This window comes from Colletotrichum lupini, chromosome 8 (assembly GCF_023278565.1).
Source record: "Colletotrichum lupini chromosome 8, complete sequence".
NCBI lineage: Eukaryota > Fungi > Ascomycota > Sordariomycetes > Glomerellales > Glomerellaceae > Colletotrichum > Colletotrichum lupini.
The window spans coordinates 2,733,288-2,757,031 of record NC_064681.1 but is presented as its reverse complement, the minus strand read 5'-3'; the positions used below and the strand labels follow the sequence as shown (position 1 = coordinate 2,757,031).

Sequence of the window (23,744 nt, the reverse complement as noted above, 5' to 3'; positions counted from 1 at the left end):
AATTAATATAAAAATCGTAGTATATAGCCTATTAATAAGTACCCGATTCTATAAGCCTATATAATAGCTTAAGTACTTTAATAATCGTACTTTCTAAGTACTTACTAACTATTTCTTTTAGTAAATAGGCAAGGATTTTCTTTATAAACCCTATAGCTAATTAAGTATAGGCCTAGGTAATATTACGGCTCTAAATCTTATATCCCTTCTTCTATAATAATACTATTAGTACTATTATTAATCGTTAATTATAGCGCTATATAGTAGGTAATTATATAAGTAGCGTCGCTTTTTTAACGTTACCGTACCCCTAAATTACGTATCTAAACTTCTTATATAGCTAGAGTATTCTTTTCCCTTTAATCTTACGAACTACTTATAATTTAAATATATAAAGGTTTATATATTTTTCTAAGTTATATAAGATAAATTAATAGACCCCTCGATTATAAAGAGTATTTACTTTAATAAGATCTAATCCCTTATACGGCTTTTTAATAATTATAATTATACTTTCTTTATATAATTTAACTACTAGCTTAAAATCGGCTTTTTTTTTATTATATAAAAAGTATTAATTACTTCGTTATTAGTAATAAATTACTATATTAGGGCTTACTATCGTAGTTTTCTATAACGTCTTACCGGTAGTATTAATACCCTTTTAGTAATTTCCTCTTCTTTATTATCTATTAATACTATTATAACAATTTTATTAAAAATAATTTCTTATACCTCTATTGCGGGTTATATAATTTCCCTTAGCTCTTCTTTTTTTTATAAATTAAAAATTACCTCGTTAAGATCTATATAATACGGTCTAATTATTATAATTAATACTTTAAGTAACTAGTTATAATCTTTTATAACTATATAAGAGCGCTCGTTAATAAAAATTAACTTATATAGCCTAGCCTATTATTAAATAATTTCGTATTATACTTATATATTTAAATTTAGCGGTATATCTAAATTATCCTCTATATCGGGCCTATTATACGTAGTAATTACTTCGTTAAGTTACTTTTTTATACTTACCTCGCGTAGTACTTATATTACTTTTTTAATTACTTAGGCTCGTTAGCTTATATTTAATAATAATAACGAGGCTAAAGTCGTTTTTAAATATACTCTAAATACTAATAGTATTAATATAAGTCCGTTAGGCCCTATAGTATCGTTATAGTATTTAAGTACTATTTAAAAATATTCGTTATTAATAAAATCCGGATTTTCCTCTTTAATAATTCTAAACGCCCTTTTTAATTACTAATATACCCTTTTTACCTTTTTAATACTATAGTACGCTTTAATAGGTACGACTTTTAACTATATACTATAAGCTATCATATTATCCCTAAATTTTACTAACTTAAAGCTAATATTAGCGTTAGTTTTAATACTATCTAGCGGTCCTTAATATATATTAATCTAGCTTTTTCGCAGGGCTATTTATACTATTTTTATTTATAAATCCTAAAGGAATTGCCCTACTTAAAAAGATATAGTTACGTCAATTATATATAGTACTAGCCGACTATTTAAATAAAAAATATTAACGACGATTTCCTAATTAAAGTTAAGCTTATTATGCAATTTAAACTTAAATTTACGTAGGCTTTGCGTATTTATTTAGTATTAGTAATATACTTTTATTAACTACTCTAGCACCCCTATTTTAATATTATTATTATTTAATTATTTTAGGAGGTTATATAACCTCGTAACCGACGGGTACCCGAATCTTTAGTATGATCTTCTAAGCTGACTTTTTATTAAGTAATTAATTAACTTCGTATTATTAATAAGCTTTATAAACGTATACCCCTATTGTCGTTTAACTATCTTAAAATACTCATTACTAGAAATTCTATTCCTTATATTATTAAATATAATACCTAGTTAATCTATATCTTTTAAATATAAGAAAATAGGGTATTAATAAGTAAAATATAAAAAGTTATTATTTTAAAGTACGTCTTTATTTCTACTATACCTAGGGCGACGATTTCCTTACCTAAACTAAAACTAATCCTTATAATACCCGCTATTAACGTATTAAGCATTATTAGCGCGATCTTTTATAATACTTAGAATTACCCTTTTCCTCTAGTTAATTATTATAATACCTTAATATCTAAGATAATCCTATAAAAATTATCTAGGCCGTACTTTTCGCTCGTATAAAATACTTATATAAGCTTAGTATTTAAGGGATCTAAGTAATATAAAAAGGACCCCTTTAGCTACCCTTAAATTTACTTAGTACTATATTCTTTTTTTTTAAATATTAAAAAGATAGCGTTTTCTCTTTAATTATTAAAAAAATAGGCTTCGGCCTTATTAAATTCGCCCTTTTAGCTACTTTTATATCCGTTATTTAAGGGACTTTCCCTTATTATTTATAAATAAAAGCGTACTTATTAAGAGCTTTTATTACCCTCTATTCGTTTAACTTCGTATATCCTCTAAAAACTAATGGGGTAAAAAAAGAGTAATTAATATCATTAATTTCGTTATAATCTAATTCGTTAATATAGGGAGTAAGATCTTCTTTATTTTTTAAATTTCTTATAGGGGGTATATACTTTAAACTACTATTTTAACTACCGTTACTAAGTTTTATACCCCTAGATCTACCCTTATATATAATAAAGAATTAATTAAACCGACGAGGGTTAGTTTTATTATTTACTACCCTCGACTTTTTATACTATTTATATAATTTAGTACGCTCTTTTTTAAAATAGTTACTTAACTAATATTTATCCTTTTTATAAATATAATATTACCTCTTCTATTACTTTATTTATAAGTTAAATCTCTACCTATTTAATAAATCTAGGCCTCCTTATTAATAATTACTATATCTAACCTCTTTTCCTTTCTTATTATACGTTCGATCGACCTAATATTATTAATAAGGGCCGTTATATACTTGAAAATAGGTTTAGCGTAGTATTTTTACCTTAATATTAAAACTAAATCTTAGCTTTAAATAGAGCGTTTCGTAGTTTTTAAATAACTAATATAGGGTTATTTTTACCTTTAGTATACGCTAAATTATAGTATAAAAATATCTAACTTTCCGTTTATTTATCCCCTTATTTAGCTAAGTTTTCGCTAGCTTATTAATTCGATTAATAAGCTCTTTAAAGATCTTTACTTATAATTTACCCTCTATTATCTTAGTTATAAATATAAAAAAAATCGCTCGTAGTTTAAATAAGAGCTCTAGGTTCTTATTATAAGTTCTAAAGCGGCTTTGGATTACGTTAATTATATTAAAAAAGTCGTTTTAATTAAGATTACGTACCGCTTTATAATAATAATTAAAAGCTTTACCTATAAGTACGATATTAATTACTAAATAGTACTAGTATTCCCTAATTTTAACTTTTTTATAATAATTATAAAATATCGTTAGGGTTTCTTATAAGACCTTATACTTCCCCCTAAAATATAATTTCTCTTTTAAAATTTTTTTTTTAAAGTTTGTAAATTACCTCGTATTTATTACTAAATTTTTAATATTTATATATAATCCCTACGTCGCTACGTACTATTAATAACTTTAAGTCGTTTACCTCTTTTCTTATTAGCTAATTAGTACTAAATTTTATATTAGTAGTAGTAACGAGTTATAGATCGAAATAGACAGAATTATTAATTATCGTATTTCTAATACTATATTTTACTCCGGTATATCCTTTTATAATAATAGATTTCCGTTAGTAATTATAAGGAGGAAATCTAGGTCGTTTACCCTTTTTTTAAATTTATTAAAGCGATTATACGCTCTATTAACTTATACCTAGTTCTATAGTACGAATTCCTCCTCTATAATTATTATTATTAATATTTCGTATAGCTCTTATAATTATAATTACGCTAATAATACCCCTTACTTATAAAAGAATCTATTAACTACTTTTATAATTCCTAAGCTTATACTTACGAACTATTTATTTAGCTAGTAGCTAAAGTTATTTATAATTTTATAAAATAGGGGTTACCCCTATAGCCCTTTTTTCTTATAAAGCTTAATTAAATAAATTAATACCGCGTTAATTTACTTACTATTAAGTTAATCCGCAATTCTATATATCTACGTCCCTTAATAATCCGGGTTAATATTTACTTATTTATAAAGGATTAGGATTCTATTTAAAATCGGGTTTCGTCCTTTTCTTCTTTACCCTAACTTACTAAAAGTCGTACTCTAGCTTATACCTATATTAATAATTATTAGCGTATTTAGTTTTAACGAGGATATATCTAATCCGCGCGCTAATTATAATAAATCCGTACTTTTACTACTTAACGAATTTATTAAAGTCTAAGAAATTCCTATTTCTTCTTATTATCTCGCTACTACTCTCGTTTTTATTATTTTTAGTAATTACTATTACCCTTTTAAAACGCTAGCTATTATACTTACTAAGATCCTCCTTTTTATTTAATATAAAAAGGTAAGTTTTAATAATTCCTTTTTATAATAATAATAGTAAACGTTTATTTTACTATAAAAAATATAATAATTAGTCTCGGGATTTTTACTAATTACTAATTTCTGCTATTTTATATGTTTCTAGCTTCTTAAGCCTCGTACTTTTTATAATCTCTAAATAGCTTCCTTCTTTAACTTACCTTTTTTAAAGTAGTATTTTATAAAAATAATTAAAAATAAACGCCGGGCGGCTTATAAAAGAGCTATATAAGTTATTAAGAACTATATAAGCCGTTAAGTATAGTTAATAAAGTTAAACCCTCTTTTTTATAAAATTATAAATTTTAAAAACTTACTAAAAATACCTATTTATTACTTATACGTAATAAAGTTAAATACCTTAGAGATCTTATCTTTTATAGCCTCTCGGTACCCTATTTTATATTTTTTAAGTAGTCTTTTTTATAGCTTAATTATAATTAGGTAATTATTACGTACTAATAATCCCTTTTATTACTTAATTAATTTTTAAAATTAGTAATCTTGCGCTAGGAGCTAGTATAAAAAGAAGCCTTTTAGTAGCCTTTTAAAAAATTCTTTTCTTTTCCCCTTAAATTCTTATCTTTTTAGCCTTTTTTTAAGTTAATAATAACTTTAGCGGGAGGTCGTAGGACTATTTTAAAATAGCTACTTTCTTTTTAAATTAATTTCTAAAATCCGTAATATTCTTAACTTAATATTATTAAGACTTTTAAATCCCCTCCTCCCTTATTAAACCGTCCTTTATATTATATTTTTAAATAATACCCGGGGGGTAGTTAAGGGAGCTATAAAGAGGTTATTCAAATTATAAGCTTAAGGTCGTACTTATAAGATCCTCGTAATAATAAACTTTTCTATATATTATAAATCTCTTAGCTTAATAACTCTTATAAAGTTACTTTCGCTACTAAGTAAAAATATTTATATTTAAAAATCCCTTTTTTTAATCGCGCGGTACTTTTTTATATTATATTATTAAGCTCGTTCATTATACTAATTAATTAAGTAAATAGTCGTTACGTAGGTATTTCTTTTTATTAATTTAACTAGTTAATTTCTAATCGTAGGCCGGCTATAAAAAAGTCGTTTAATAAAAAAGCTACTCGGGGTAATAGTAAAAAGCTAGTTATTTAAGTAGTTCTATTAATTAACGTAGTTTAATATAATAAACGTCGACTTTTTATAAGTAATAAAGGGCTATAATTACTTAATTCCGTACGGTATTTAAAAATCGCCTCCTTTTTCGTTTATTTTTATAAAGTTAATTAATATAAATCTCTTATTTTATATAATATTAAGAAGTTATCTTTTTTACGTAGCGAGATACCTTACTAATTTACGATAATAGAATTTGATTACTAATTAGTATTAGTATCCTTATTATAGGGTAGTTAGTTCGAACCGTAGTTAATAAAGAAATTAATTAAATTATATAAATATTTACGTAATAAGTATAAAAAAGAGGTTCTAACTATAAGTTAGGCTAGCTACGATAATTATAAATAGGGCCCCTAATTAGCCTATGCGCAGTTAGCTATATGCCATAGTCGAATTAGACTTCTAATCCGACACCCTATAATAAATAGATTACTAGTATTTGATGCCTAATGCAGCCATTCATTACCTTCCGATTATAATACCGAATCTCTGGCATAGGGACTGCAATCATTCCATAACAAGGTTTCGAGAAAACACAGTTAGCTAAGGTATCGATCCAGAAATTCTATCGGAAGTCGAATCCCGAAAGCTCCCTGTCTATTTCCGTACATGACAAGGTCAAAATGCCATTTCTAACCGGGCAACAAACTCCGCAAGCGGACTCCGCCAACGGAATTGAAGCAGCACTCACCTTGCTGTAGATTCAGCTCTCTCTGGCGATTATTCTGAAAGTCTCTACGCCGTCATGGTTCGGCGCATCCCTCGGCTCCCGCGTCGTCGATGCTCAACCAAATGCCGGATGTCGGTGAACCATGAACGAAAACGAAGCACACCCGCATACAGACTAGCTCTAAATACCACTGATCATGGTCTCGATACTGTTTGTATCAAATTGTATTGCATATCTGTTTACCAGCTGTGCACGTCGTTGAGCTGTTTGAGGTTTGTCGGAAAGCCCTATGATGGAGGAATTTCAAGGTCACATTCGCAACAGCTCTAGAACAAAGTCCAGTTTCCAAAGTATTGCCGTACACACTAAGCCAGTATTAGTTTAGTAATTGAAGATTATCTTGGATATCATGCTTCTTACCTGCATTCTCGGAGCCCGTGAGGTCCGTAGCACCGAAAGAGATTCCGATGCAATGCAACATTACATACGGCAAGTTTCTAAGCACATCGGACGAGACTTCCGATAGAACTCATAGTTGACATTATTTTACCTTTTAGATGACACAAAAGCCTCCCGAGCCCCATTCTATCGTCAAGTGTCCTCTCATACCTTACCAATCCTAGCCTTTGTTTGAAGACGACATTTTGTTTCCATTCGAGCAAGCCAAACCGCAAAATCCAGACTGAAACAATAGCCATAGAAATGTCCAAGACGGATATTACGCTCATTGGAGTCGGCAACATCGGCGCCGCAATGGTGAAAGTCTGGGTGAATGCTGGACTAACCGTCACCATGTGGAACCGAAACCATCAACGGCCATCTCTCAACGAGCTCGTCGAACAAGGCGCCGTTCTTGAGACAGACATCCAAGCAGCTATTCAAAACAGCAACGTAGTTGTATTGTGCGTCTCAACCTACGACAACATCATGGATGTCCTCGCACGTGCTCTTCCCTTAGGCGAAGGAGAACGCTCAGTCTCGGTCATCAATATCACAACTGGAACTCCCAAGGAAGCTCGCGACATGGAGATATTCCTGAAGAAGAACGGAGTCACTGCGTATTTTGACGGTGCCATCATGGTGACGCCGGCCTTGGTAGGTACCGAACACGCTTCAATGTTTTTCAGCGGCGAGAGCGAGGGCGAGTTCGCCAAGATATCTCGGCGTTGTCTGGAGCCGCTGGGACAAGTCCACTACATCTCTGAGGATTCTGGAGCAGCAAGCTTATGGGATCTCGCAGCCCTAGCTGCCTTGTATGGAACCTTCACCGGTGGTATCGTCGCTCTCAACCTGCTCAAACGCCAAAAGCCGGGAAAGAGCAACGTGAAACCCTCGACAACCAAGGAACCGATGGAAAAGATCGTATTGCCGCTGCTTTCGACTTTCTTATCCCATCTGTCCGATGTTGCCCAATCTCTGGATGAGGGAACGTGGGAAGAAAACTTTGGGAATCCAGCTTCGATGCAGATCAAGGGGCTCGAGACGATTTTGAGAGGCTTTCGCGAAGAGAAGGTCAGCAGCGAAGGACTCGACCTTTTCCATCGCATGCTGAAGAGGTGCATTGGAGAGGTTGGAAAGAATGCCGGTTTGGCTAAGATGGGAACGTACCTACATTAGTAATTGTTAGATTACGAGGCAGAAAAGGGGCCCTATTAGGTAGTTAGGTAGGGGTAGTAGGTAGGCAGTCTGGGCCCGTGCAGACGGACCCTTCTACCTACCTATACCTACTAAGGGACCGCGGGCTCTGCCCACGATCTTCCCCTCCTATACACACGTAATAGACCTATACTAACTTATTAACCTAGTTATAACTAAAAGGTCTAACCTACTTACGTATATACTAATACTAATTAATAATTAAATTATATATATATTTCTATTATAAGTTAATAAGGATATAATTATAAAAAAAATAGCCTCGACTTACTTCGCTAACTATTCTAACTTATTAACTTAGTTCTATTTATTTAACTAATAATAAATAGCCTAGTTTATACTACCTTAGCTCTCTTTTATTACTACTAGTTAATAACTAATTAATTAATTATAGGCCGTTAAAAGCGCGCTTTATTACGTATAATTTCTTTTATTAAAACTACTATTACAAAAGGATTAATTATTTTATTATTATTATTAACCTTACTTCTATTATTAATATTATTTTTATTAGCCTTATTACTATTATTAACTTCTTTTTAATTAAACCGCTCGTAAAAAAGTTTATTTTAAATATATTATAACTAAGTACTACTTTAAATTAGTAATAACTAAAAAGAAATTAATTATTAAAAGATTAATTTAATAATTACTAGCGTATTAGTGCTTAATAATAATAAGACCTTCGGAATTATACGTACGTTAATAATAAATCTCTTATTAATAATAAAGTATTTTAAAATATTAAAAAAAAGAAAAGATCTTAATAATAATAGTAGTAAGGATCTATTTTATATTATTAATAAATCTACCTCTTTTTAACCTAATAAAAGCTCCGAGACTAAACTAGTAAAATAAAGTATAAGAAGTATTAAAAAGAATCGCTAATTAGTAACTAATAGAATCCTCTATTTACTATTAAAAATACGGTTATAAAAGGCCTTTTTTCCCTTTTTACGACCTTTTACTAACCTTAATAACCTTCTATCTATATACTTTATTAAAAGAGTAAAAATTTTTAATTAGTAATAATAGCTTACTTACTATTATTAAAACGATCGCTACGACTAATTTACTATTCTTCTTAACTTAACTAACGTTATACTATAATTATAATATAATAATTATATTTTATAATAATTTTTTACTATATAACTTACTTTGTAAATATATTATAATAACTATTAGCCTTAGTAATAAATAAGAAGGGTTTAATAATTAATTAATATTACCTCCGGCCTACTTATATTCTTAAATTATAAAACTATATTTAATTCTAATTCGCTAATAAAACTACGTTAACTTAACTTAATAAGGCTTATTTAATATTATACTCGCCCTTACGAACGATAAAAAGCTTAATACCTTTATTCTTTATATAATAAAATATTATTATCAAAACGGCCTAATGGGTAAAGAGCTATAAAAGGACTTTAAAACCGATTTTTAAAACTAAAAAATAGGGGACTTCTTAAGAATAAAAAGTGTAATTTTTTAAAAAACTAAGAGACTTTTTTATAAATAATAATATTAATTTAATAATTAAAAATTATAATTAAATAGTAAAAAAGATTGCTAGTGCCCTTAATACTTAATACTTCCTTACTTAGACTTTTAAAGAGATCGTAGCTTATTATAATTATATTAAATACTTTAATATATTATATTATAATTCTTATTTCTTTTACTTATTACTTTTATAATTAATAAATACTAATAATCTTATTTAATAAGTTAAAGAAATAGTAAGGGAATCTATATAACCCTCACTTACTTAATCTTAATAATTAAAATTCTAACTTTAGCCTCGCTATTAACTAACTAACTTATTACCTTTTTAAAAAAAAGAGAAAGAAGAACTAGAGAATAAAGTTATTATTACTTAATAATAAAATCTACCCCGTTAAATACTATATTTTAATATAAAAACTAAAAACGATATTATACTTAATACTTATTAATTAATTAACCTTACTATGCTCTATAATAATAAGAATAAGTATAATAACGAGAAGTATAATATTTTTAATAAGAAGCTTTAGATTTTTAAAATATTATATTAATAAGTAGGAATTAGTAAATAATACTATTCTAATACTTTCCTAAATATATTTAAGAAAAGGGCGTTAACCTTTTATTTTAACTAACTTAATAATACTTCTAACTTATTTAGCTTCGACGTAATATACTAAAGGACTTAAAAATACTTCGAGCTACTTACGAGCCGTTAGAACTACTTCGCTAAGCTCTATAACTTCTATTAATACTCTATAATTCGTAAGAACCTAAATAAGTCGAACTAATAAATTCTATAAGTACTAATTAACTATATTATAATCTTTTACAAAGCACTAGCTATTTAGGGATCTATTTTTAATATAAGTAACTAACTCTTTTATTACGTAAGTAGTATACTAAAATATAGACTTATTATACTTAACCTAGTACTTATATTTACTAGTATTTACTACTAGCTTAGTACTTTAATCAATATTATAAAAAAAGAGCGTAACCGTAATAAATAATAATAATATTTTTAAAATAGTATTTATAATAAAGAGGTCCCCGCTACTTATTAAACTAACCGTATTTGTAGTAATTTTAATAAAAAGACCTAATTTAATAAGTAAAATTAACGCGGCTATAGTACTATTAATAAAAAGTATTTCGTTTATTATAAGACCGGCTATTAATTAACTAAGCACTTAGAAAAAGAGCGACGTTAAGTATATAAAAAATAAAAAAAAATAAAAAAAGAATAAGAGATTTATACTAAGCTTATATTTATAGTTCCTCGCTTTTTATAAGAGAACCGCCCTTATTAATAACGACGATAATAATATTATAATTTAATACTTTAATAGCCTCGACTTTAATTATAAAAATAACTACGAGGACGAAGTTTAAATTTTAATAATATACTTTATAACTATTATTAATAATAGAACCCTTATAAATATCCTCGCTACTTAAATAATAAAGCATAGCTTTATTAATACTACTTTTATTAATAAGTTAACTAAGCTTATAGAACTAGCAACCTCCTTTTTATTAAATAAGAGGTACTTATTAAGGGACTTTTAAAGTATTATACTTAATACTAGCGCTACGGAATTCTTAACTACGGGCTACCCTTAACTCCTTATATTATAATAATAACGACTTAAAAGTATTTTTAATACCTCTAGAGCTAGTAAAGTAAGTATTTAATTCGGTAATAATAAACCTATAAGGTTATTAAGATCTATAGTTATTAATACCCTATTTAGTAATATTACTTTTTACGTCTCATTAACTAATACTCCTTTTTTATACTACTTAAAGGATATAAATAAGCTAAGAGTATACTTTAATAATATTAATAACTTACTAATTAAGGGAGATATTATAATACTTATTATTCGTAAATAGGGATACCCTTAGCTTTTACTCTTTAATAATAAAAAAACTATTACTAACTACTTAATAAAGGGCGAATTATACTACTTATATTAGCGCTTTAGCTACCCTTTAGTTCCTCGTTTCTTAAAGCTACTCTAATAGTTTAGTAATAATATAAAAATCGCAGCCCTCGAAAAGCTTATAGAAATCTATTAATAATACTAACTTAATACTACTACCCCTAGTTAATTTAAATTTACTTTATAAAACAATTACGATTTTAACCATAAAGTCGTAATTAATATAATATACCTAACAAATTATAAGGGCACTAATTAACTAATACTTTACGTCGTTAATATTACTACTTCTTTTTAAGTAGTAAGGTTCTTCGTAAATATAATTACGAAGTATATATAAGAGGCTCTTTAGCTATATTAAATCGACGTTTATTTTAGTTTACTAGACTAAATTATTATAAATATTAATAAGAACTTTAGTACTACAAAGTTTAAATCTTTTACTAAATTTATATTTATTAAGGTTAAGGAAGTACTTATTAAAGCTTATAATAATATTAATAAAGCTAAAAAATACCACGCGGTATTTAAAAGAATATATAATATTATTTAAAATAAGTACTTATTAATAAGCGTAGAGGCTATACTTTAGGCCGTAATTAAAATAGTTAATAATATAATTAGCTTAAATAGCCTCGTTCTTATACTCCTCCTTTTTAGAGCTTTTTTACGTATTTTTAATAAATCTCTATTATTACTAAATATTACTTAACGTATAAAAGTAGTTAAAAAAGTAATCAAAAAAGTCCGTAAACTTTATATTAATAAGTAAGTAAGCGAGGTATTAATTATTTAAAACGGACTAAATATCCCCTATATTATCAATTTACTACTATAATTAAATATTAAAATGTAGTAAAAAGGTAAGGGATAGAAAGGCCTATTTAAGCTCGTTTTAATAAATAGTACTATTTATATAATAGAATTACCTTATAGCTTAATAAGCTTCCGGGCTATTATAGTTAAACCCTAGTACTTAGAAAAGGTCGACCCCGAGCTACTAATTATAATAATAAAATACGTTAACTACTTATTAATCCCCGTAATTAACTAGCTAATTAATAATAATACTATTATAAACGAAGTCTTTAATAAGATCGTTATTATAGTTAACGACGACTCTGTATTATAAAATAAGAGGACTAAAAGAATATTAATACGGCGCGGCCGTAATAATACTTTTATAACTACAACTTACTTTATATTTAAAGAAGAAATAAATTTTAAGTTAGTTACTAAGCTCTATAATAAGGGTATTATTACTACCCTAAGAGTACTTTTTATAAAATTTATTAATAAGGAGCTTTTAAAACTAATAAAAAAAGGGGTAATTAAATTCGTTTAACTTAGCCCTAAATATAAGAATATAAAGATATTTAAGTCTTAATTTATTAACGAGATTAAGAACCTAAGACTTAACCTTATTAAAAAGTCTTATTTAGTTATATAAGGGTATAATAACGAGGAGAAAAAGGAGATCTTTATATAATTATTAATAATTTAAAAAACTAATTAATATTTAATCCTCGCCCTAGCCCCGACCCTAATCCGAGAAGGCTACGTTATTTAGCTACGAAATATTACTTAAATATATATATAATCGAGCTAACCTCTTTATTATAAGGTTTTTATTTAATTATTAGCTTAGATTTATTATTTTTACCCTAAGGGTACTATTTTATACGTCGTATAACTACTATATAATCTCGTAAAATCTAGTACTTATTAATAAGTAATATATAATAAGTATTATTTAAAAATACTCTAAATAATAATATCTACGTTCGATCTATACTTACTAATCTTAATAAGAAAAAGCGGATTATTTAGTATTATTAATATATAGATTAATAATATTATTAAACTATTAAATAAGACTTTTAATTAAAAAGAAAAAACCGAGCTTAAGTATACTAAGTTATTAACTAAACTAAAATAGTAATTATTAACTAACGAGCTACTTATTTTTAATAACGGGATTATCTTATTAAAAGGTATTAATATAGTACTTAAATAAAAGAACTAAAGGAAGAAGCTTAAGTAAGTTAACCCCTCGGTATTAAACGCTAAATAATAATTTATTAAATAACGAGCTCAAGGTACTTATATTATATTAATTTACTAACTAAAAATAGCTTTTAATACGTCGTTTACTACTTAATACTAAATAAATCCGTTATTTACTAACTACGTTATACTAAATTATTATATTAAATAGTAAATAAATTACTTAGACCGAGGGCTTATATTCGTACTATTAGATCTAACTATAGCTAAACTCTTTATCTTTATAAATAAGTTATTTATAAATAATACTAATTATATTTTATAGCTAAGTTATATTATTATTCTTATAAATAAAAAATAGACTAACGAGAGCTTTATAATTAATAATAATATTATTTATTATAGCTTTATAAAAAGTAAAAGGATTATTTAGAGCGTATTAGTATTAAAAGTTTACGAAATAGTTATAAATACTAATATTACCTATACTATCTTAACTACCCTAAACCTTATTACTAAATAACTTAACGTTCTAAAGATCCCTATTATAATTTATATAAATTTATACTTATTATATAAATACCTCGTTAAGCTAAGTATTATAAAAAAAAAGCGCTTTATAATAAATATTATAGTACTTAAGTAATTATATGAACGCCGCGAGCTTTACGAAATTTATTAAATTAGTAGTAATAATAACCTAGCTAATAAGTTTATAAAAAGTATACTAAATAAGTCCTTTAAACGATTCGTTAATAAAGGAATTATTATAATTAAAATAAAAGGATAAGTAATACGTAATTAAAAAAGTAATATACTATAAGTAATAAGTCGTTTAGTAAATATATACGTTTCTCGGGCTTCGGTTTAAAAAGAAACGTATATATTTAGGGCGTAGTTAAACTAATAAAAAGCTCTTTTTTAATTATACTAAATTTAACAATTTCTAAAAAGTTTAGGTATATAAATTACATATATTAAAAGATTAAGAAATAATTAAAAAGAGATAATACTAAAATTTTTATATAAATAATTATAATAGAAGTTATATTAAAATTTTAATATATAGCTTTAGGTATTTCTAAATAGGGGATTAATTATAAATTCTATTACTAGTTCTTATTAACGGGGGACCTAGCCCCTATTCTAGCCTTTTTTATTATAAAAGTAAAAGACTACTAATATTAAATTACGAGGTAGAAAAGGGGCCCTATTAGGTAGTTAGGTAGGGGTAGTAAGTAAGTAGTCTAGGCCCGTGCAAACGGACCCTTCTACCTACTTATACTTACTAAGGGACCGCGGGCTCTGCCCACGATCTTCCCCTCCTATACACACGTAATAGACCTATACTAACCTATTAACCTAGTTACGACCAAAAGGTCTGACCTGCCTACGTGTATACCAATAGTAATGGCACACATCTTTGCCTCGCCCGTTTGGCCAAAGCCACGAAAACTTCATTGTGTGTACACCGCTATTACAGGTGAAAGGGAATTTCTAACAAGTCTATTATTAATAATACAAGAAGAAAAAATAAATATGTTATTATCCCCCTCTTTGCAATTAAGCTCTCGAGGCATCGAGTTCAGCCACAATGTATCGATAGAGCTTTCAAGTATCCTTCGTCATGATATTAGTCTAAAGGCATTTCAACAATTATGCACTCAAGTCTGATCGAAATTAGACGTTGATGCTGGTTCCCACAACCTCCGGAAAAGCAGGATCACCCGCCTTGGTGAAGACAGACTTAACCCGCTTATGCAACACCAAATCAGCAAAAGCCCCAACGATTCCAGCAACGACCTTTCCAATCCTGCCAAACTCGAGAGTCCCAAGTTCGCTCTCCAACAAAGAGCGTGCTGCTTCAGCCAAAGTAAGGTTCAGTGAAGAAATGAGGTTGGGGAAATCTGTGAACGCCCCGTGCGTGGTGTTGCTGACAGTCAGGAGAGCTTTTGAGCCTCGCAGAGCGGGAAAGAAGACGTCCCAGGTCGGATCATCGGTCGAGTGTCCCGGCCGGCCAACGAGAGTAAAGGGCCGACTGAGACCTGCGTTGAGTACGGGATCGAGAAGCTTGCCGTCCAAATTGATGCCACCTAAGATGCGCGAATCTTGCAACATTGCAGCCGCCGCCGTAGCGCCCCCCAAAGAGTGGCCAAACATAATCGTGCGCGAGGTTGACGCCATTAATGGGGTTCTTTTGAAGATGTGAGAGCACAAAGGAGACATCGTCAGCTCGAACCTGGAATTCTATCAGCTACACGTCGGCTACGGACTACTCGGGGTACAACTAACCTGGGTGAGAGATTCTAATTGTGTGGTATTGTCGGTGTCGAGACTCACAGCCTGATACACGGTTCCATCAGGAAACTCAACAAAAGAAGGGTCGTAAGGGTGGTCGATCGTAACGACAGCAAAGCCATAACTGGCCACCTCGCGAGCCATCGCGCCGTAGAGAAGGCGTGGGTTGCCCCAGCCAGGGGAGAATAGCACCAGCGGAAAGTTCGAAGGAGGACGCCTGCATGAACGTGCTCTAGGCTGGCAAAACTCCATCTCGAATGAAGAGAAGGTGCCGTTGGGTAGGCCGACAGCGACGCCCAGCTGATCGTAGGCCGCGGCCACGAGGGGCGTCATGTATAGCTGTCGGTATCCCTATTACAGGGTAGTTGGTTCGAACCGTAGTTAACGAAGAGATCAATTGAACTATCTGGATATCTGCGTAGGTATAAAAAGGAGGTTCTAACCGTAGGTTAGGCTAGCTACGATAATCGTAAATAAGGCCCTTAATTAGCCCCTACATAGTCGGCTATATACCGCGGTCGAATTAAACTTCTAATCCGATACTAACTTTCTCTTTTTTTTATTAATTTAACCGCTACGGTTAGAGGTATAATTCGACCTCGGGCCCGTTTACTAAGTCGTTTCCTTTTCCCCCTTTTCTCTATTCTTTTTATATAACCTATCCCTCTATTTGTATAATAACTTTTCTACTACCTACGAATTACTCTAATCCCTTGTTTAGTATTACTTTTGTAAAAGCGTTTACGAGGTTATCTTTATTATTAATCTAACGGATCTCGAGTATTTCGTACCTTTTATACGATTACTTAAGGGCTATAATATTAATCATAAGCCTCTTTTCTTTCGTTATTCCTAATTTAATAAGGTATTCGTATAGCGAGTAGGAATCGGTATAAATAACCGTTAGAATAAATAAAAGGCTAATTTAATTAGTAATCTTCCTTAGCGTTATTAAAATTGCGTAAGAGAGGTTAACGCCGTTAACTATATTATAAACCTCCGACACTAGTACACTTCTCGTTACTTACTTACTTTTAGTTAACGAATAGTAGATTATATTACTATATATAGTAAATTCGCTCTCGCCCATACTCTCGTTAGCTAGGATAATAATATACCCTAATTACGAAGTAAGGTCGTTATTATTCGCAAATAACCTATTAATAAAAACGTAGAGCTTATTAGTTATAAGGTCGATCGGGTAGTAAACGAGACCTCGATCGAGATTCGTCTACTACTACTTAAGCCGCTTATTAAGTACCTTAACGTCTCGTTTAGTTAGATCTATAGCCTGCGCTACCTTAACGTAATTAAAAGTTACCTCGGGCTAATAAATACTTATAATATATACCCCTCGCATAAGCTTAGCCTTATACCGCTTCTTAATATCGGTTACGTTCGGGTTAACGAGGTTAATCTTCTTACCCTACCCCTTTTATTAAAAAACGACGGTTTCCCCTTCGATTATAAGAATCCCGCTATTAAATACTAGGGGGGTATTTATTATAAGGACCTCTTTTAGCTTCGTTATAAAGCCCGCTTTTTAAAGCTCCTTATCCTCCTTTTTTATAAAGTTAATATCGGATAGGCCTAATATATCGTCGGTCTACATTCCGACGATCCTAAATTAGTCGCTTTCGTGCTCCGCAACTAGTAGGCACGGGTCGTACGTAAAGGTAACTATTAATAGTTAATTAATATAAAAATCGTAGTAGGTGGCCTACTAATAGGTGCCCGATTTTGCGAGCCTATATAGTAGCTTAAGTACTTTAATAATCGTACCTTCTGGGTACTTACTAGCTATTTCCTTCGGTAGATGGGCCAGGATTTTCCTTATGAGCCCTGTAGCCGATTAGGTATATACCTAGGTAATATCACGGCTCTAAATCTCGTATCCCTTTTTCCGTAGCGATATTATTAATACTATTATTAATCGTTAACTATAGTGCTATATAGTAGGCGATTATATAAGTAGCGTCGCCTTTTCGACGTCGCCGTACCCCTAAATTACGTATCTAGACTTCTCGTATAGTTAGGGTGTTCTTTTTCTTTTAATTTTACGAACTATTCGCGATTTAAATATGCGGAGGTTTATATACTTTTCTAAATCGTAGAGGATAAATCGATAGACCCCTCGATCGCGCAGAGTATCTACTTCGATAAGATCTAATCCCTTATACGGCTTTCTAGTAGTTATAATTACGCCTTCCTTATATAGTTTAACTACTAGCTCGAAATCGGCTTTCTCTTTTATTATATAAAAAGTATTAATTACCTCGTCGCTAGTAATAAATTGCTACGTTAGTGCTTACTATCGTAGTCTCCCGCGACGTATTAGTACCCTTTTAGCAATTTCCTCTTCCTCGTCGTCTATTAGTACTACTACGACGATTTCGTTAAGGATAATTTCCTATGCCTCTGCCGCGGGTTATATAGCTTCCCCTAGCTCTTCTTTTTCTTATGGGCTAGAAATTACCTCGATAGGATCTATATAATATAGTCTAACTACTATAATTAATACTTCGAGTAGCTAGTCGCGATCTCTCGTAACTACGCAAGAACGCTCGTTAATAGAAATCAATTTATATAGCCTAGCCCATTGTTAAGTAATTTCGCGCTATACTCGTATATCCGAATTTAGGGGTATATCTAAATTAACCCCTATGTCGGGCCTATTGCGCGTAGTAATTGCCTTATTAACTTACCTTCTTATGCTTACCTCGCGCAGTGCCCATATTACTTTTTTAACTACTTAAGCTCGCTAGCTTACGTTTAGTAATAGTAGCGAGGCTAAGGTCGTTCTTAGATATACTCTAAATACTAAAAGCGTCGGTATGAGCCCGTTAGGCCCTATAATATCGTTATAGTATTTAAGTACCGTCTAGAAGCATTCGTCGTCGTTAGAATCGGGATTTTCCTCTTTAATAATTTTAAACGCTCTTTTTAACTACTAGTGCGCCCTTTCTACCTTTTTAATACTATAGTACGCTTCGATAGGCACGACTTTTAACTATATACCGTAGGCCGTCGCATTTTCCTTAAATTCTACTAACTTAAAACTAGTGCTAGTATCGGTTCTAATACCGTCTAGCGGTCCCTAGTATATATCGATCTAGCTTTTTTATAGAGCTACTTATACTATTTTTACTTATAGATCCCGTAAGAATTGCCCTACTTAGAATAATATAGCCTCGTTAATTATATATAGGACCGGTTAACTATTTAAGTAGAAGATATTAACGACGATCTCCTAATTAAAGTTGAGCTTATTACGCAATTTAAATTTAAATCTGTGTGGGCTCTGCGCATTTATTTAGCATTAATAGCATACTTTCGTTAACTACTCTAGCGCCCCTATTTCGATATTATTATTACCTAAATACTTTAGGAGGTTATATAGCCTCGCGACCGACGGGTAGCTAAATCTCTAGTATAGTCGTCTAAGCTCACTTTCCGTTAGGTAATTAATTAACTTCGTATCGTTAGTAAGCTTTATAAACGCGTACCCCTATCGTCGTTTAACTATTTCGAAGTACTTACGGCTAGAGATTCTGTTCCTCGTATTATCGAATATAATACCTAGTCGATCTATATCTTTTAGATATAGGAGAAATGGGGTATTAATAGGTAGGATATAGAAAGTCATCGTTCCGAAGTACGTCTCTACTTCTACCGTACCTAGGGCGACGATTTCCTTACCTAGGCCGAAGCTAATCCTCGTAATACCCGCTATTAATATATTAAGCGTTACTAGTACGATTTTCTATAGCGCCTAGAATTACCCTTTTCCTCTTATTAACTATTACGATGCCCTAGTATCTAGGATAATCCTATAGAAATTATCTAGGCCGTACTTTTCGTTCGCATAGAATACTTATACGAGCTTAGTATTTAAGTAATCTAAGTAGTATAAAAAGGACCCCTCTAGCTACCCCTAGAATTACTTAGCACCCTATCTCTTTTCTTTAGATATTAAGAGAGTAGAATTCTGCGCTATTAGATTCGTCCTTTTGCCTACCTCCGTATCCGTTATCTAAGGGACCTTCCCTTATTATCTATAAATAAAAGCCTGCTTATTAAGGGCTTCTATTACTTTTTATTCGTTTAGCCTCGTATATCCTCTTAAAGCTAACGGGGTAAAAAAAGAGTAGTTAATATCGTTAACTTCGTCGTAATCTAATTCGTTAGTATAGGGGGTAAGATCTTCCTTATTTTCCGAATCTCCCATAGGGTACGGGTACTTTAGGCCGCTAAATTAGCTACTTTTGCTAGGTTCCGTGCCCCCGGATCTGCCCTTATATATAACGAGGAATTAGTTAAATCGATAAGGGCTAGTTTTGCTATTTACTACCCTCGATTTTCTATATTATTTATACGATTTAGTACGCTCTTCCTCGGAGTAGTTACTTAACTAATATCTATCCTTTTTATAAATAAAACACTACTTCTTCTATTACCCTGCTCGCGAGTTAAATCTCTACCTATTTAATAAATCTAGGATTCCCTACTAGCGATTGCCGTACTTAGCTTCCTTTCCTTTCCTATTATACGTTCGGTCGACCTAATACTATTAATAAGGGCCGTCGTACGCTTAGAAATAGGTTTAGCGCGGCATTCTTACCTTAATATTAAAGCTAGATCTTAGCCTCGAGTAGAGCGTCTCGTAGTCTTCGGGTACTTAGTATAGAGTTATTTTCGCCTCTAGAACGCGCTAAACTGCGGTATAAAAATATCCAACTTTCCGCTCGTTAGTCCCCTTATTTAGCTAGGTTTTCGCTAGCTTATTAATTCGATTAATAAGCTCTTCGAGGATTTTTACTCGCGATTTACCCTCTATTATCCTAGCTATAGATATAAAAGAAATCGCTCATAGCTTAAATAGGAGCTCTAGGTTCCTATTATAGGTCTCGAAGCGGCTTCGGATTACGTTAATTATGCTAAAAAAGTCGTTTCGATTAAGATTACGCACCGCTTCGTAGTAGTAATTAGAGGCTTTACTTACGAGTACGACATTAACTACCGAATAATACTAGTGTTCCCTAATTCCGACTTTTTCGTAGTAATTATAAAATATCGTTAGGGTTTCTTATAAGACCTTATACTTCCCCCCAGAGTACAATTTCTCTTTCGGGAAGATCTTTTTAAGGTCTATAAACTGCCTCGTATTTGCTATTAGATTTTCAGTATTTGTATACGATCCCTACGTCGCTACGTACTATTAGTAACTTCGGGTAGTCTACCTCCTTTCTTACTAGCCAATTAGTACCGAATTTCGTATTAGTAGCGGCAACGAGCTATAGATCGAAATAGGCAGAATTATCAATTATTATACTTCTAGCACTATATTTTGCCTCTATATATCCTTTTATAACAACAGATTGCCGTTAGTAATTATAAGAAGGAAATCTGGGTCGTTTACCCTTTTTCTAAATTCGTTAAAGCGATTATACGCCCTATCGACTTGTGCCTAGGTCTATATTACGAATTCCTCCTCCGTAATCGTCGCTACTAAGATTTCGTAAGGTTCTCGCGATTATAATTACGCTAGTAGTACCCCTCGCTTATAAAGGAATTTATTAACCGCTTTTGCGATTCCTAAGCTTGCGCTTACGAACTATTTATCTAGCTAATAGCTAAGGTCGTTTGCGATCTCGTAAAATAGGGGTTGCCCCTATAGCCCCTTTTTTTCGTAGACCTTAGTTAAATAGATTAATACTACGTTAATTTGCTTACCGTTAGGCTAATCCGCGATTTTATATATCCACGTTCCTTAATAGTCTAGGTTAATATTTACCTATTTATAAGGGATTAGGATTCTATTTAGGATCGGGTTTCGTCCTCTTTTTCTTTGCCCTAACTCGCTAAGGGTCGTGCTTTAGCTTATGCCCATATTAGTAGTCGCTAGCGTGTTTAATTTTAATAAGGATATATTTAATCCGCGCGCCGGTCGTAGTAAATCCGTGCTTTTATTACCTAACGAATTTATCGGGGTCTAAGAGATTCCCGCTTCCTCTTACCGTCTCGCTATTACTCTCGTTTTTACTATTTTTAGTAATTGCTACTACCCTTCTAGATCGCTAGCTATCGTACTTATTAAGATCCTCCTTTTTATTTAATATAAAAAGGTAGGTTTTAGTAGTTCTTTTTAATAATAATAGTAGTAGACGTTTATATTACCGTAGTAAGATATAGTAATTAGTCTCGGGATCTTTACCGGTTACCGATTTTTTAAAATTAGTAATCTTACGCTATGAGCTAATATAAAAAGAAGCCCTTTAGTAGCCCTCTAGAGGATTCTTTTCTTTTCCCTTAGATCCTCGTCTTTTTAGCCTTTTCTTAAGCTAATAATAACTTTAGTAAGAGGTCGTAAGACTACTTTAGGGTGGCCGCCTTCTTCTTAGGTTAATCTCCGAGATCCGTAATACTCTTAACTCGATACTATTAGGACCTCTAAATCCCCTCCTCCCTCGTTAGACCGTTCCCTATACTATATTCCTAAGTAATACCCGGGGGGTAGTTAAGGGAGCTACGAGGAGGTCGTTTAGATCGCGGGCTTAAGGGCGTACTTATAAGATCCCTATAGTAATAGACTTTTCCGTATACCGTAGATCTCTTAGCTTAATAATTCCTATAAAGTTACTTTCGTTGCTAAGTAAGAATATCTACGTTTAGAGATCCCCTTTTTTAATTACGTAGTGCTCTTTTATACCGTACTATTAAGCCCGTTCGTCGCGCTAGTTAATTAGGTAAGTAGTTATTATATAGGGAATTCCTTCTACTAATTTAGCCGGTTAATTTCTAATCGCGGGCCGGCCGCGGGGAAGTTATTTAGTAAAAAAGGCTACTTAAGGTAACGGCGAAATACTAATTACTTAAGCGGTTCTATTAACTAGCGTAGTTTAACGTAATAAACGTCGACCTTTTATAAGTAGTAAAGGGCTACGATTACTTAATTCCGTATAGTATTTAAGAATCGCCTCCTTTTTCGTCTACTTCCGTAAGGTTAATTAGTACAAATCTCTTATCCTATATAGTATTAAGAGGTCGTCTCTTCTATATAATAAGATACCTTACCGATCTACGATAATAGAATTTAACTACTAATTAGTATTAGTATCCCTATTATAAGGTAGTTAGTTCGAACTATAGTTAACGAAGAGATTAATTGAACTATTTAGATATTTACGTAGGTATAAAAAGGAGGTTCTAACCGTAGGTTAGGCTAGCTACGATAATCGTAAATAGGGCCCCTAATTAGCCCCTGCGCAGTCGGCTGTATGCCGCGGTCGAATTGGACTTCTAATCCGACAATGGCACTCTTTCCATGCCCTCACAGGAGTTTTTTGCCTTCTCAATGGGCATGAAAGTCGAAGTCATAACTCGTCGTGAGTGCGTGTTATTGACTGGGGCGTAAGGGTCAAGCCTGCTGTCATCGGTCAGGGCTTCCACCGACATGGAAACCGCGTAAGGTCCAGTTGGTCCGTTGACGAGAATCGCCTGAGTCGCTGAGGCGAGAACGCCTATGATCAACGCTGGGATCATGATGCCAGAAGTTAAAGGCTAGAAAGTGGTAGTGAAAGGTTTGATTAGGTTCTCGGTGCGTCAGATGTAATATAATCAAGAGAGGTAGTGCTTGTCTGAGTTGAGAAAGATGAAACAGAATGAGAAAGACGATGCATCTTATACTCATCCATTGTCACTTTGTCCTGCCCATTATTACACTCGAAGACCCTCTCGCGTGGTTGCTTCCCATTTGAGACAAGTCTAATTAGGCCGGGCAATGTGAAAAGATGGAAAAAGAGAGTAGCTGCGCCATAACTTGAGTCGGAACTCTGAAGACAACTCGAGGCTTTGGCCCCCATCTCTCTAGGCACCACCTCAGCTTAGATGTTGCCTGTTATTCAATTGGCCATACTACCCCGTTTTACTGGAGATTCTTGCTTAGCGTCGCTCAATTGCTTCCGCTTTGAGTTTGGTGAGTTCGGGGTCCTGATCCACTCCC

At 31.7% G+C, this 23,744-nt stretch overlaps 4 protein-coding genes across 4 annotated transcripts; 2 read left to right on the top strand and 2 right to left on the bottom strand.

The window, feature by feature from the left end:
• Positions 1 to 7,022: 7,022 nt before the first annotated feature.
• CLUP02_15315 (uncharacterized protein) lies at positions 7,023 to 7,937 on the top strand (the record flags this gene model as incomplete). The annotated part of the gene is made up of 1 exon (XM_049294239.1): positions 7,023 to 7,937. The coding sequence occupies one exon, from the start codon at positions 7,023 to 7,025 to the stop codon at positions 7,935 to 7,937; it is 915 nt and encodes a 304-aa protein (XP_049151385.1).
• Positions 7,938 to 11,186: 3,249 nt separating this feature from the next.
• On the top strand, positions 11,187 to 11,387 carry CLUP02_15314 (uncharacterized protein; the record flags this gene model as incomplete). Its single annotated transcript, XM_049294238.1, has 1 exon — positions 11,187 to 11,387. A coding segment is annotated over one exon (201 nt), but the record flags the coding sequence as incomplete, so codon positions are not given.
• A 3,737-nt stretch (positions 11,388 to 15,124) lies between these two features.
• Positions 15,125 to 16,075, bottom strand: CLUP02_15313 (PAF acetylhydrolase; the record flags this gene model as incomplete). The annotated part of the gene is made up of 2 exons (XM_049294237.1): positions 15,125 to 15,638; positions 15,714 to 16,075. 2 exons carry the CDS (start codon positions 16,073 to 16,075, stop codon positions 15,125 to 15,127), a joined length of 876 nt encoding a protein of 291 aa, XP_049151383.1.
• Positions 16,076 to 19,250: 3,175 nt separating this feature from the next.
• CLUP02_15312 (uncharacterized protein) lies at positions 19,251 to 19,490 on the bottom strand (the record flags this gene model as incomplete). The annotated part of the gene is made up of 1 exon (XM_049294236.1): positions 19,251 to 19,490. A coding segment is annotated over one exon (240 nt), but the record flags the coding sequence as incomplete, so codon positions are not given.
• Positions 19,491 to 23,744: the final 4,254 nt, after the last annotated feature.